This window comes from Tursiops truncatus, chromosome 10 (genome assembly GCF_011762595.2).
Source record: "Tursiops truncatus isolate mTurTru1 chromosome 10, mTurTru1.mat.Y, whole genome shotgun sequence".
Lineage (NCBI taxonomy): Eukaryota > Metazoa > Chordata > Mammalia > Artiodactyla > Delphinidae > Tursiops > Tursiops truncatus.
In genome coordinates, this window is record NC_047043.1 from 56,841,177 (window position 1) to 56,855,755 (window position 14,579).

General features: G+C 39.3%; 1 protein-coding gene across 10 annotated transcripts in view; it reads left to right on the forward strand.

The window, feature by feature from the left end:
• ANO10 (anoctamin 10) overlaps positions 1-14,579 on the forward strand; it is a 213,525-nt gene that overhangs the window by 46,800 nt on the left and 152,146 nt on the right. For all 10 annotated transcript variants that reach the window (XR_012323975.1, XR_012323976.1, XR_012323978.1 and 7 more), the window contains 2 exons: positions 2,592-2,783; positions 10,390-10,518. Coding sequence is in view for 5 of the 10 variants with exons in the window: in XM_033864644.2 (XP_033720535.1) it covers positions 2,592-2,783; positions 10,390-10,518 (321 nt within the window). In the remaining 5 variants the exon portion in view is untranslated. The remainder of the gene's footprint in view (positions 1-2,591; positions 2,784-10,389; positions 10,519-14,579) is intronic.

The window sequence follows — 14,579 nt, forward strand, 5'->3', positions numbered from 1 at the left end:
TTGAGAGAATTCACAGGTGAACTGTCTGGGCCTGGGTTTTTCTTTGTGCAAAGTTTTTGATTGCTAACTCAATCTTTTTACTTGTTTTAGGTCTGTTTAGATGTTCTATTTCTTCTCGAGTCACTTTTGATAGTTTGTGTCATTCTAAGAATTTACCCATTTCATCAAGGTTATTTAATGTTATTTTTGGCATATAATTGTTGTCATGTCCCAGGTCTCGAGTGAGTCCCTGGGGCAGGCTGCCACGTAAGGGTCCTTGGCTTCACACAGGAAAGAATTCAAGAGGGAGCCATAGTAAACTGAAAGCAGGTTTATTTAGAGAGATATACACTCCATAGACAAGAGTGTAGGCTGTCTCAGAAGGCAAGAGCAGCCCTGAGTTGTGGTGATGGTTAGTTTTCATGGGCTGGGAAGTTTCATGGGCTAATGAGTGGGAGGAATGTTGTAGCTATCTTGGAGAAGCAGCAGGGATTTCCAGGAGTTGGGGCACTGCCCACTTTTTGGCCTTTTATGGGCAGCCTTGGAACTGTCATGGCACCTGTGGGCGTGTTGTTTAGCATATGCTAATGCATTACAGTGAGTGTATAATGAGGCTCAAGGTCTACGGAAGTTGACTCTTCCACCATCTTGGGCCTAGTAGGTTCTAACCAGTTTTTGTCGTATCCTGCTCTTAATGGTTGTATCAGTCTTTTAATGGTTTCACCCTGCCCCTTCCTTTCTGTCTCAAATTGTTCATAATTCTTCTTACTTATAATTCTTCCCCTTCCCCTTACTGACTTAAAGGTCAATAGTAATATCCCTTCTTTCATTCCTGATTTTAGTAATTTGAGTCTTTCTTTGTTTTTTGCACAGTTTAGGTAATGGTTTGTCATTTTTCGTTGATCTCAATCATTTCAAAAAACCGAATTCTGGTTTTATTGCTCTTGTTTTTCTATTCTTTATTTTATTTATTTCACTCTAATCTTTATTATTTATTTCCTTCTGCTTGCTTTGGGTTTAGATTACTCTTCTTTTTCTGGTTTCTTAAGATGAAAATTTCAGTTTTTTTAAGATCTTTCTTCTTTTTTAACAAAGGCATTTACAGCCATAAATTTCCCTGTGAGCACTGCTTTCACTGTATCTTATTAAGTTTTGGTATGTTTCATTCACCTCAAAATATTTACTAATTTTTCTTGTGATTTCTTCTTTAACTCATTGTTTTTTGTAGGAGTGTGTTGCTCAATTTTCACATAGTATGTGAATTTCCGAAATTTCCTTCTGTTATTGATTTCCAGTTTTATTCCATTGTGGTCAGAGGAGATACTTTGTATGATTTTTAAGCCTTTTAAATTTGTTGAGAAGTGTTTTATGGCCTAACATGTTATCTATCCTGGAAAATGTTCCACGTACACTTGAGAAGAATGAGTGTTCTGCTCTTGGATTGAGTGTTTTATACATGTCTGTTAGGTCTTTGTTACTGTGTTAGGGCATGCCTTCAATACTAAGCCAGGAAGTTTAAAATTCTGCCCTAGCGTTCACTTTCTGCTTGTGCAGAGCTTCAGGGTCAGTCAGAGGTGAGATCTTAGACCTTTCTCAGATCTTTCCTAAGCTTATGTGTGATCTTCTGCATGTGCCTCATCTTCTCAATTCCCAGTAAAATGTGGGAGCTTTGCAAACCCCCTGTGGATATCTCATTCTTCAGCCTTTTCTTTTGGGCTCCCTGGCTAGTCTGTTGTTTGCCCCAGCTGCTACCCTTTACCTCAAGCAGACTGATGTTAAAGCATTCAATTAACATCCCTGGGGGAGGAGCCTTTAGCGCTGGGAAGACTCTGTGCAGTTAAATAGAGACAAGCCTTTTGAGTGGGGTCTTCTAGAGCCAGGTCAGATAATGATGTCCCTTTGGGAATGAGGCTTTCAAAGATCTGTGTCCCCACTCTCCTCGCTCTGGCACAGGAACGCATGCTATTATTTTTCGAGGCTGCTGCAGAACTCGGGAGCAGGATATGAAACTAGAGTAAGTTAAAATGCCACAAGGTTGAGCTGTTATTCTTGACTAAATTCTGCCCCGAATGCTGCAAGCCTTTAGTTAATTTCCAGAGTACTGAAAAAGTTGCTTTTGACAAATTTTGTCATTTGTTGTTTGCTTTTATGGAGATGTAAACTTCTGGAGGTTCTTACTCTGCCAGTTTCGCTGGCATCACCACCATCAGGTTTTTAATGGAGGGTCAGGGGCTGAGATGCTGGGGTACCCATGATGTGAAGGGACCATCATGTAAAATTTCTAATAATGATCCTGGATCATTTCTTTTTACTTGGTCAAGAGCAAACTTCTTTAGCTTTGCTGTTATTTACCTTAGGGGAAAAAAGGTAATAATCCAGTGATTCGACATGATATGAGCAGCTAAATCACTTTTTTATTCTGCATTTCAGGGACTTTAATATAAAATTGTCTTTGAATTTAAGTAAATTCTGTTGTTGAGAAGAAGGAATTGGGAGAAACTCTGAGTTTTTTTTTTTGGTTAGATGCTCATGCCTTGAATAGTATTGCAAAAGACTGTTCTTATTAAGTGATGTTAAAACAATGCCTGTTTTCTTCTTTTTTACATTTCCAGGGTACCTTTGATGATTACTTGGAGTTATTCCTGCAGTTTGGTTATGTGAGCCTTTTCTCCTGTGTTTACCCACTGGCAGCTGCCTTCGCCGTGCTAAATAATCTCACTGAAGTTAATTCAGACGCCTTAAAAATGTGCAGGGTCTTCAAACGCCCATTCTCAGAACCTTCAGCCAGTATTGGTGTATGGCAGGTAATTATCTGATAAAAAATTATTTCTTTAAAAACAAAATGAGGTATTGTGATTAAAAGAAAAAAGCTCTATGGAGAGATTTGGGAAAACTGGATTTTATCCTTGCCATGCCACAAACTAGCTGTGTAACTTCAGGTGGTCATTAACTTTCTCCGGGCCATGCTTTTCTTGTTTTTAAAGTTGGGGGCGGGGATGAGCTACAATCTCCATGACTCCTTTCAGATGTGAAACTTTGACGGTTTTCTTGGAGAGTAGTCAGCTGGGCCTCACCCACTGGTACTAATGAGGCCCTCCCCACTGCAGTGTCAGTAGAAATCACTGACACTGGACTTCTACTGGGGAGCCTGGACTTCCACTTCCACTCCTACCTGGCAGTAATGAGATTCCCTTTCAGATCCCTGCTAGGGTGGTCTCAGAGGAAGCCCAGTGGAGAGTCAAGACTTTTAATACCATCCAAGAGGCCACATGAGTGCACAAAGGAGGGACTTGTACCCCTCCATCAAAGGAGGTATTAGTGGTAGTCTAGTGGGAAGCCAGAACTCTTGCCCCTCTCCAGCAATAATGACCCCACTCCCCACCTTGGGTGTCAGTGGTGTCCAGGTAGAGAACCTGGACTTCTGCCTCTACCTGCTAGTGACAAGATATTGTCCCCTGCTGGAGTGGTATCAGAGGAACCAACTAAAACAAAAGGTTATACAAAATCTGGAGTCTGATAACACCTAAAGTATCAAGGTTTTTATTAAAAAATCACTCATTATACCAAGAACCAGGATGATACCAAACTGAATGAAAAAAATGGCAATCAGCAGATGCCACCACCAGGATGACACACACGTGTTGGAAATACTGGACAAAGATCTTAAAGCAGTCACGATAAGAATGCTTCAACAAGCAATTACAAACACGCCTACGACAGATGAAAAAATAGAATTAGAACGTCTCAGCAAAGAAATAGACACAAAGGAGAATCAAATGGACATTTTAGAAGTTGAAAATATAATAAACAAAAAGCTCAGTGAATGGGTGCAATAGCAGAATGGAAGGGATAGAGGAAAGAAGCAGGAGCTGGAAAATAGAAAAATAGAAATTACCTGATCTGAACAACAGAGAGAAAATAGACTGAAGAAGTAAATATAGCCTCAGAGACCTGTGTGACTATAACAACAACAACAAAATCTAACATTCCTGTTATTGGAGTCCAAGAAGGAAAGGAGAAAGAAGGAGGGGCTGAAAAGGCACTTGGAGTAATAATGGCCAAAACTTTTCAAACTTGGCAAGAGACCTAAAACTATAGGTTCAAGAAGCCAAGTGAACCCCAAACAAAGAAGTTCATGCCAAAACGCATCATAATTAAACATCTGAAAACTAAAGACAAGGAAAAATATTCTTGAAAGCACTGAGAGAAATGACCTCTCACCTATAGGGGAAAAACAATTAGAATGACAGCCAGTTTCTCATCAGAAATCATGAAGGCCAGAAGAAGGTGGCACAATATTTTCCAAGGCTAAAAAATACTATCAATACAGAATCCTATATTCAGAGAAAATATCCTTTGGGAAGGAAGGGGAAATCAAGACACTCTCAAATGAAGGAAAAGTAAGAGAATGTTTTGCTAGGAGACCTATCCTAAAAGAATGACTAAAAGTTCTGTAAACTGAGGAAATGATAAAGGGACAATGTCAGGAAGCAAAAACATGGTAAACAAAAACACAAGTAAAAACAATATATTTTCCTTTTACTCCTGAGTCTTTTAGAGTTATGTTTGACAGTTGAAACCAAAAAATACAACACTATTTAATGGTTCTAAGTATATGTAGGAAAAATATTATGACAATTATAAATGGGGAGTGATAAAGGAAGGTAAGATTTCTGTATTTTACTCAAACTAAATGATACAAGTAGACTGAATGTATACATATATATACACACACATATAAAATATAGTATTTATATTTGTGTGTGTATGTCTATATATAGAACAACCTCTAAAAAGCTATATTGTTTAAAAGATACACTCAAAAACATAGTTAAATCAAAATGTAGTAAAAAAAAAAAGTTGAGGTAACCTACAGTAAGACAAGGAGAAGAAAACAGAAATGAAAACACTGAAAACGAAGAAATGGCAGACTTAAGTCGATATTTTGATTAACTGTAAAGGGTCTAAAGACATGAGTTAAAGACAAAGATTGACATAATGGATTAAAATGCATAACTCAACTATATGCCATCTACAAGAAACCCAATTTAAACATGATTAAGCAGGTTGAAAGTAAAAGGATAGAAAAAATATATGTGGAAAAATTAATTGTAAGGAAGCAGGAGTGGCTATATTAATATCATATAGAGTAGACTTCTGAGCAAAGAAAATTACATTTACATCTTACAAATTACATTTACAATTACATCATACATTACAAATACATCTACAGATGGAACAATTCTCACAGAACACTGGCTGAACACTAGCAGAAGACCTTGGACACTGGAAAGGACATACATTTGCTCAGACTTCTGAGCAAAGAAAGGAACATTCTTTGATGATAAAAGGGTCAAATTATCAAGACGATGTAGAAATCTTATATATTCAGCAAACAACAAGGTTGTAAAATATGTGAACTAAAAACATAGAACTAAAAGGAGAAATAGATAAATCCACAAATACAGTTAGAGACGTCAACATCCGTTTCTCAACAATTGACAGAACGCTGGATAAAAAATCATCAAGGTTATTGATGAACTCAACAACACCATCAAATTATGAATCTAATCCATATTATAGAACATTCTACTCAACAGTAGAATATACTGTCACCTTCAACTTGATAAGGAGCATCTATTTAAAAAAACTTAAAGCTAACGCCATACTTATTAGTGAAAGATTGAATGCTTTCTTTCTAAGATTAAGAACAATGCAAGAATGTCCACCGTCACTACTTTTACTGAATATAGTACTAGAAATTCTAACTAGCATAGTAAGGCCAATGATATCTCCAATTTACCCACTAGCTGACCACAGGTACATGAGCAAGCCCAGTCAAGGTCAGCTAGACCAGAAAAATTGCATAGGTGAGCACAGCCTAAATTGTCTACCTGCAGAATCATGAGCTAAGTAAATGGTTGTTGTTTTAAGCCAGAGAGTTTGGGATGGTTTGTTACACAGCAATAGCTAACTAATGTAGGAAGACTCAGTATTCTAAATATATCAGTTCTCCATTAATTTACAAATTAATTAATCTACAAATGAGCTTATAAATGTAGCACTATCCTAATGGAAGTTTTTCTTTTAACTAGGTAAACTTATTGTCAAGTTCACAGGGAAAAATAAATAGAATAGCAAGAAAACTCTAAAGAATAAGGGCAGGGACACTCATTCCTACATATTAAAGCTTGTTATATAACCTCAGTTCTTAAAGTAGTGTAGTGCTGGTGCATCATTAGACAATCAAACCAATGGAGCAGGATTAAAAGTTCAGAAATTCAGTATATGATATAGGTGAAATGTCAGTTCAGTGGAGAAAATTATTGACCGTCCACCAATAGTTTTGGGATAATTAAGTCTCCAAAGTGTGTGTGTCAAGGGGTAGTTTGCTCTTCAGAAGTTAAGAGGAAAAACGGCAAGACACAGAATGGGAGAAAATGTTGACAATACATTTGTCTGCCAAAGAATTTGTATTCAGATTATATGAAGGACTCACCAACTCAATAATAATGCAATTAAATGAAAACATGGACAAAATATTTGAAGAAATGCTTCACTAAAGAATATATACAAATGGCCAATGAGCTCATGAAAATATTTAGAATTAGCTACCAGGGAAATGCACATGAAAACTACAATGCAATAGCACTGTATACCTGTTTTAAAATTAAGACGAGATGATGCCAAGTGTTGGCAGTGAGGTATATAATAACTGGAACTCTCATACATTGCTGATAAGGATGTACTATAATGGTCACAAAACTAGAATGCAGTTTGTAAAAAAAGTTCAACATATAGCTACCATGCCACCCAGCACTTCTGCTCTTAGAAATCCAGGGGAAATGAAAGAATATGTCCATACAAAGACTGCACAGGAGTGTCCATAGTAACTTTATTCACAGTAGTCCAAAACTGGAAACAACCCAACTTGCTGTCAATAGGTAAATGGGTAAAAAAAATAATTATGGTATATTCATAAAATGGAGCACTACTCGGCAGTAAAAAAGGAATAAATTACTGATAACATACAACGTTAAAATCTGTATGCTGCTAAACCAAGATGGTGGAGGAGTAGGAGGACTTGGAGTTCATCTCTTTTCACAAATGCATCACAGATACATCTACAGATGGAACAATTCTCACAGAACACTGGCTGAACACTAGCAGAAGATCTTGGACACTGGAAAGGACAAGAAAGATCCCCACATAACTGGGTAGGACAAAAGAAAGAAGGGAAAAAGAAGAGGAGAGGAAGCAGGATCGGATCTGCGCACTTGGGGAGGAGCTGAAGCAGAGGAGAGGTTCCTGTGTCTGGAGAAGCCCCCTCACCGACGAGGAAATCAGTTGGGACAGAAGGGGATCATCTGAGGCTCTCAGAGGAGCATGAAACGGCTGGTCTGTGGCAGATAGAACAGAGTAAGATCTACACAGATTGTCCGTGCCACAGCCCTGTGCATCCCAGACTGGGACGTGAGTCCACCAGTGCACACGGGGGCTGAGAGCTGGAACGTGGGGATTGGAGAACAAACCCAGGGGGAGGACTGCTGTTGGCTGCGAGGAGACAGCCAGAGGGGATGGGAGAGAGGTAATCCACAACTGGGAATGCTTGTGGAGGAAACCCAGACTGCCATAGAAGCAAGGCGCCACTGTTAAGTGACGCGCAGGGGGTGGAACCACCATTGAAGCCTCTCTCTCCCCATGCGCTGGCCCCCTACCTCGCCACGTGCTAGGAAAAGCCCCCACCAGAGCTGACCTTCTCATGCCTGCTGCCAGGTGCTAGGAAAAGACCCCACCAGGGCTGACCTTCTTGAACCAGCTGCCAGGCGCTAGGAAAGGCTCCCACTAGGGCCAGATCTCTCACGCCCATGACTGCCAGCTTTCCCATACACTTGTCGCCGGCAGGGCCCCTGCAAACCAGGCAGCTGTGCCACCTCCACGTCCTGTCCTCACCGGGGCAGACATGAGTGCTCCAGGGCGGTCTCAGGAGCAGACTCCTGTGGATGGCCCATGTGCAGAGGTGGGGCTAAAACCACAGATGAGCCCCAGGGGTGGGGCGACTAAGGAAGAGGAACAAAAACCTTTCCATGCAGCTGCACAAACCGCAGATTAAATCCCTGCAATTGGCTTGGTAAACCCTGTGTCTGGAATATCTGAATGGACGAGTGTTCCCATAACTGAAATCAGTCTAGCTCTAGTTGCTGTGGACTTTGGGGACTAGTACGCATGGGAGTTGGGCCAGGTCAGAGTCTGAGCTGCCCCCACAGTGCCCACAGAGGGACCAGAGACTGACTTAGGGGTTTTGGAGGGCCTCCTGGGGAGGTGAAGGTTGGCTGTGACTCACGGTGGGGAGAAGGACACTGACAGCTGAGACCCCAGGAAAATATAATTATGTCTCTTTTTTTATGTTTTGTTCCTTTCTTCTGTTTTTTAAATTTGTTTTTACTTTTTATTTAGTGTAAAAATTTTTAAATATATTTTTAATTCTTTTATATTTCTATTTCTGTGTTACTTTTTTGCTGTTCTGTTTTTTCCTTGTTTTTTTTCTTTCCTTTGTTCTATTTGTTCTTATCTTTTTTATAATTTTTTTTCTCATTTTTGTGTCCTGTTTTCTTTGCTTTTTCCTTCAGTTTGCATTCTGCTTTTTGTCACTAATATATAGTGACAAAAAAACAGATCAGTGTTTGCTTGGGGCCAGGTATAAAGTGAGGGGTGGTTTGCTTGGGGCCAGGAATCTTCTGGCGAAAATGGAAATATCCTATTTGTGATGGTGGTTTCACTGGTAAATACACTTATCAAAAGTTAATGAAGTGTATACCATAAATGAGTACAATTTATTTTATGTAAATTGTAACTCAGTATAGGTGATATTTAAAAACCCAAAAGCTTAGTTAGAAATGTATTAAAAATGCAGGAAGCCAGACACTGTCATGTGCTGCCAATGGGAAAGTGAACTGGTCAACCCTGGGGAGTTCAGCTTGGTCTTATCTATCAAAATTATGAACACAGTGGCACCTTTGACTCAACTAGTCCACTTTCAGGAACTTATCCCACTTCCACACTTCTTAAATGACATGTTTGCAAGTTTACTAGTTGTAGCATTATTTGTAATAGCAAGCAATAGGAAATGGTTAAATTAACCTTGGTACATTGATGCAATGAAATACTTAAGCAGTTGTGACTTAAGTCTTTCGTTGTGACTTAAGAATGAGGGAGATCTTTGAGTACTGACACAGAATATCCTCCAAGACATTTTAAGTGACAAAAGCAAGGGGCTTGACAATGTGTATTATGCTGAGAAAAGCGTAAGAAAGTGTATGTTCAGGTTTGCTTATATTTATTTGCATACAGTGTCAGGAAAGATACATAAGAAATTAATAATAGTGATTATCTTATGGGGAGAACAGGAGGTGACGAGGGGGAGAAAGGGGACAAGGAGACTCTTCCCTATACACTGATAACATTTTATTTTTGAACTAATTTATAATAAATCAATAAATAGAAATTTAAAGCTATTTTAAGATAAAGTCCTGAGTAGATTTTTTGTAAAGAAAACTGGAAAAATAAGATTACACAAAGGATTTCTAAAATATTATAAGATGGTAGATATTCTTCCTGGGACAAGATTTTATTAAGTTTGGATCCAATCGTGTTTTGTTTTGCTTCTATATTTCTAATAGTTAATTGTATTTCTTAGAATTAGACATTGTTATTAAGTAGTGATCACCAAGTGCTGTACATAAAAAGAAAGAAAGAGAGAAAGAGGGAAAGAAAAGAAAGAACGATGGTCACAATGTTTCCATAGTTCATACTCAGTAATACACACCAGTTTCCTTCATGGGACCCTGGTTCAATCTACTTAGTAGGTCTCAGTGGGGCCTGGCATCTGTATTTTTCTGAAGTTCTACAGGTGATTCGGTAAATGCCGCTAGGAAGGGATCATTATCGCTGGTGCTTTGGGTATGGCTGAACCAGATGTGGTATGTGGTCTGTCAAAGTAGAAGGACCGTTTCACGAAATGAATTCGATTTGAAATCATACCTAACTGTTTTTGAATGTGAAACATTCTCTCTGGCGGCCCTAGTTTAGATTCCCTTTAGCTATGCATAGAGTCAAGTAACTTTAATAGTGTATTTTTCTTGGATGTGTTCCCAATTCAGGTCCCTGGCCACCTCCATTTGGGAAGATAGAACATACTGTTTGGGATATTCAACCCAAAAGTAACTGAAATACCTCTAACAGTATGTGGCTTTTTTGAGCTAACGAAAATCATGGCATTATAGAGAAAAAGTTATACATGTCCTTGGAATGTTTAGAACTAAGGAAAGACTTTAGATAATACGAAAAAGAATGAGGAAATATGGAAGCAGTCCTTATGGTCTTTAATTTCACATTTTCTTTTTCTTTCAGTTGGCTTTTGAAACAATGAGTGTTATATCTGTGGTCACTAACTGTGCTCTGATTGGAATGTCACCACAAGTGAATGCACTCTTTCCAGAGTCAAAAGCCGACCTCATTTTGATCGTAGTAGCAGTGGAGGTAAGTGAACATTTAGACCTGTTTTAAATAGTCTCTACGTCAGATGCCTGTGTTATTCTAAGGCAGTGATGTCCCTGGCTGTCAGTGATGGGCAGTTTAGCGACATGCATTTACTGGTAAGAAAGCAAAGTGGCTCAGGTAATAGGAACACATGAGGATCCAGGCTGTCCATTCTTGGTTATTGACAACTACAAAAAAGTCACCGTGGTGCTAACAGGACTGATTTTTCCAGCCTTTGTGCTGGCCTGTCTAGCGTTGAGGAGATAAATCCTATTTGAAATAGAATTCTATAGATCTAATGGGTTTTTTTTCAGTCTGTTTGAGGGTGAGGGAATCTGTCACTTCCACTTTCTAAAGCAGATAAATCCTAAGAAATGCTTTTTGATCATGACTTAAGTCTCATTTGCAATAGGTGTGGGATTCATTGCAAAACACTCTGAAACTCCAAATTGTAACGTGTAGGAAGACTCATAATTTCACATACCAAGTACAAGTAGGCTGTCTGTGTACTTTTTAGATATTTGTCTTGTTTATCATGTTTCTGAATACGGATTACCGTAACATCTTGAAAATTAAGCACTAACCAGTTTGCAAATGGAAGAATTTGCAGGAATTTTTTTGTTGCTAGTGATTATAGTTGTCAGGAATATTGTGATCTTTCATTTTTAGATACTAAAAAAATAGAGCAGTAGTGGAGATTTGTCAAAGTAGAATTTAGTAGGATCATAGAGCAGTGATTCTGGACTTAGGGCTGACCGTAAGAAATGGAATTGTGAACTTGTCCATTTCTAATGGTGGCTAAAGAAATATATTCTCCTTTGCTCTGTTTGCTCTTTTAGTGTATTTGATAGGAATCTGTGTTCATGATAGAAGCTGTATGTAGAGTATGCATTTTGGAGAATGATTTTAGACAGCAGCAACTAGGAAGGGAAAGAATGGCTTTGCAGATAAAAGTAGGTCTGTTTTGAATTTTGTGAGTTGAACAGGATTTTGGAGAGCGATTTGCAAGGCAATTTATTACCTGTGGCAGTAAGAGAACAAAACAGAGGTACCTTAGACAGGGGATGGCCAGCTGGCCAGGCTCACAGTGCATCTTCTTGATTTAAGATATGGCCCTTAACTTTGCAGATCTTGGAAGTTGTCTTTGCCAGCACATCCAGAGCTAATAAGGCTTTGTGGCTGACTTACACTTAATCATGAGACTCACAGGGGACTGACCAGAATACCAGGTAGTTAATCTACCATAAGGAGACTTTTCCAGTGCTTATAACCGTAGGTGTTAAAGTAGAAGTGGAGGGTTTCCTTGGTGGCGCAGTGGTTAAGAATCCGCCTGCCAGTGCAGGGGACACCGGTTTGAGCCCTGGTCCGGGAAGATCCCACATGCCGCGGAGCAGCTAAGCCTGTGCGCCACAACTACTGAGCCTGTGCTTTAGAGCCCGCAAGCCACAATTACTGAGCCTGTGCTTTAGAGCCTGCATGCCACAGCTACTGAAGCCCATGTGCCTAGAGCCTGTGCTCCGCAACAAGAGAAGCCATCGCAATGAGAAGCCCACACACTGCAACGAAGAGTAGCCCCCGCTCACTGCAGCTGGAGAAAGCCCGGGCTCAGCAGCGAAGACGCAATGCAGCCAAAAATAAATAAATTAAATAAATAAATTTAAAAAAATAAACAAAAAAGTAGAAGTGGAATTGGTTGTTAGAAGATTTCTTGGTAAATTTAGAAGCAGAGCAGGAGGAGTATAATAGTCTTGAGAGATGCAGGATACCTGAAAACCATCCCTTCCTTCAAACAGAGCAGAGCACTTTCATGAGCCGGATCTTGGTGTCCATCGCCAACTTCTGAGCAATGCTGGATGATTTCAGTACCGCCCACTTCTTGATTTTGCCTTCACTTTCTCTAGACTTTCGGCTGGCCCAGTCTTCCTGAATATTCCCATTTAGACCACTGTCTTCTTTTGTATTGGTGATCTCTTAATCAGATAGCCACACCCTGCTTCTTAATTAATGTGGGAGATATCCTGGCCCATAAGACTGTCCTGTAAATGGCTAACCTCAAGTGTTGCAGACTGATTTTGCTGGTCTAATCCTCATGTATTCACTTAATCTGCAAGTTTTAACGTGTACTTTGTTGTTCCCCTGAGCTAACCCTTATGCCTCCTCTTAGATTTTTAGTCTCTTCATATAGTATTAAAGTAACTGTTTTACTGTCATTATCTAAACTGGTTCCTTAGAGTACAACAGAAATAAGCCTGTATTTAAAAATCTTGTGAGGAGAAACCTTAGGTTTTTTTTTTTTTTTAATTTTATTTATTTTTTTGGTTGCCTTGGGTCTTCGTTGCTGCGCGCAGGCTTTCTCTAGCTGCGATGAGCGGGGTCTACTCTTTGTTGTGGAGCGCAGGCTTCTCATTGTGGTGGCTTCTCTTGTTGTGGAGCACGGGCTCTAGGCGTGTGGGTTTCAGTAGTTGTGGCCCGTGGGCTCAGTAGTTGTGGCACGCGGGCTCAGTAGTTGCGGCTCATGGGCTCTAGAGCGCAGGCTTAGTAGTTGTGACACACGGACTTAGTTGCTCCACGGCATGTGGGACCTTCCCTGACCAGGGCTCAAACCCCTGTCCCCTGCATTGGCAGGCAGATTCTTAACCACTGTGCCACCAGGGAAGCCCCAGGATTTTTTTTAATTAAAAAGAAAATTTTAGATTTTTTTTTAAAGCTTGATTGAGTATGCAATGTAAAATTGAATAAAAGACAAAACGATCATTATTTTATGTTGGTAACTCAGTGTCCTGTTACAACTTTTGTGTATTTACTGCCATCTAGTGTTTCCTTTAAAAACTCATGAGACTTCAACACTACTTTTATTTGTATAATAGTTGCAGAAATTTATTACAGACTGACCAAGAGAATAGCCTACCAGTATGTGAAACCATATGATAGAATCATATGAAATGCCGTTTTCTGGGTTAAAAATAGTCAAATATTGGGAATTTCATAAAATTCAGCCCACAGCATTAAGTCAGTATCTAAATAATTTCTCTTAAATAATCATCATTATCTTCACTTCTGAGACAAATTTAGCTCACTTCTTTGATGTAATTTCAAGGAAAGGATCACTATGTTAAATGCAGAATTACACAAAGATCTCCATTTCCTAAAAGATAGAAATGGCCTAAGATCCTCTAAATATCAAATGTTTGATAATCTTTCATTTTAGCGTTAAATGCATTCACAGTTTTCTTCTAATTTTACACTTGGCAAGACGCAGCAAACATATTGAATGCTAACAATTCACCTACTAAATGCTGTTCTTTTTCTAGGGTGAAAATGAATTAACTCACCTAGCAGTTGCACTGCATTTCTGATGCTTAGGTTCTGGTGACCAGCAAGCCAGTCTGCACCATGCATGTTTAATTGGTAGTTTTAAAAATATCACTGAATTGCAGTTTATTTTACAAAAGAACGTAAGTTAGGTAATTTTCTGTCTAGTGCTGCTCAGAAACAGTTGATTCTCATCTCTTTGTAATGACTAAAGGTGTCTTCTGAGAGTGGACTGAACCCTTAGGGTTCTTTTGTGCCCCGACTCACAGGCTTTATTTTCCTGTTTTAAAAAAAATTTGTTTCATACTTAAAGAAAAGTTGCAAGCATAATACAGATAATCTCTATATATCCCTTTATTAGGAGTCACTAATTTTGAACATTCTGCCGTATATGTGCTTGCTCTCTGTCTCTTGACTGATTTACATCTGTATTTGTATGTACATATAGATATTTCAAACTATCGAGATTCTGTTTCTGTACTGCCTCTTAATGCACTGTGGCCCTGGGCCAGTCACCTTGTCTTGTAAGCTTGTCTCCTTGACTGTGTATTGAGCCCAGTGCAGCATCCTTTCCAGGGATGCTCTGAGGAGTGTAGTAGAAATGACACATGTGTAACCCTAATCACAAGTGTCTGGCATGGAGCAGGTGCTGAACAAATTGCAGATCTTGTTATCACTCTTACAAGGCAAGATACTGTACATGTAAAATGCCAAACACAGAGCTGGGCACTTGGTCAAGGTGCAGTGGA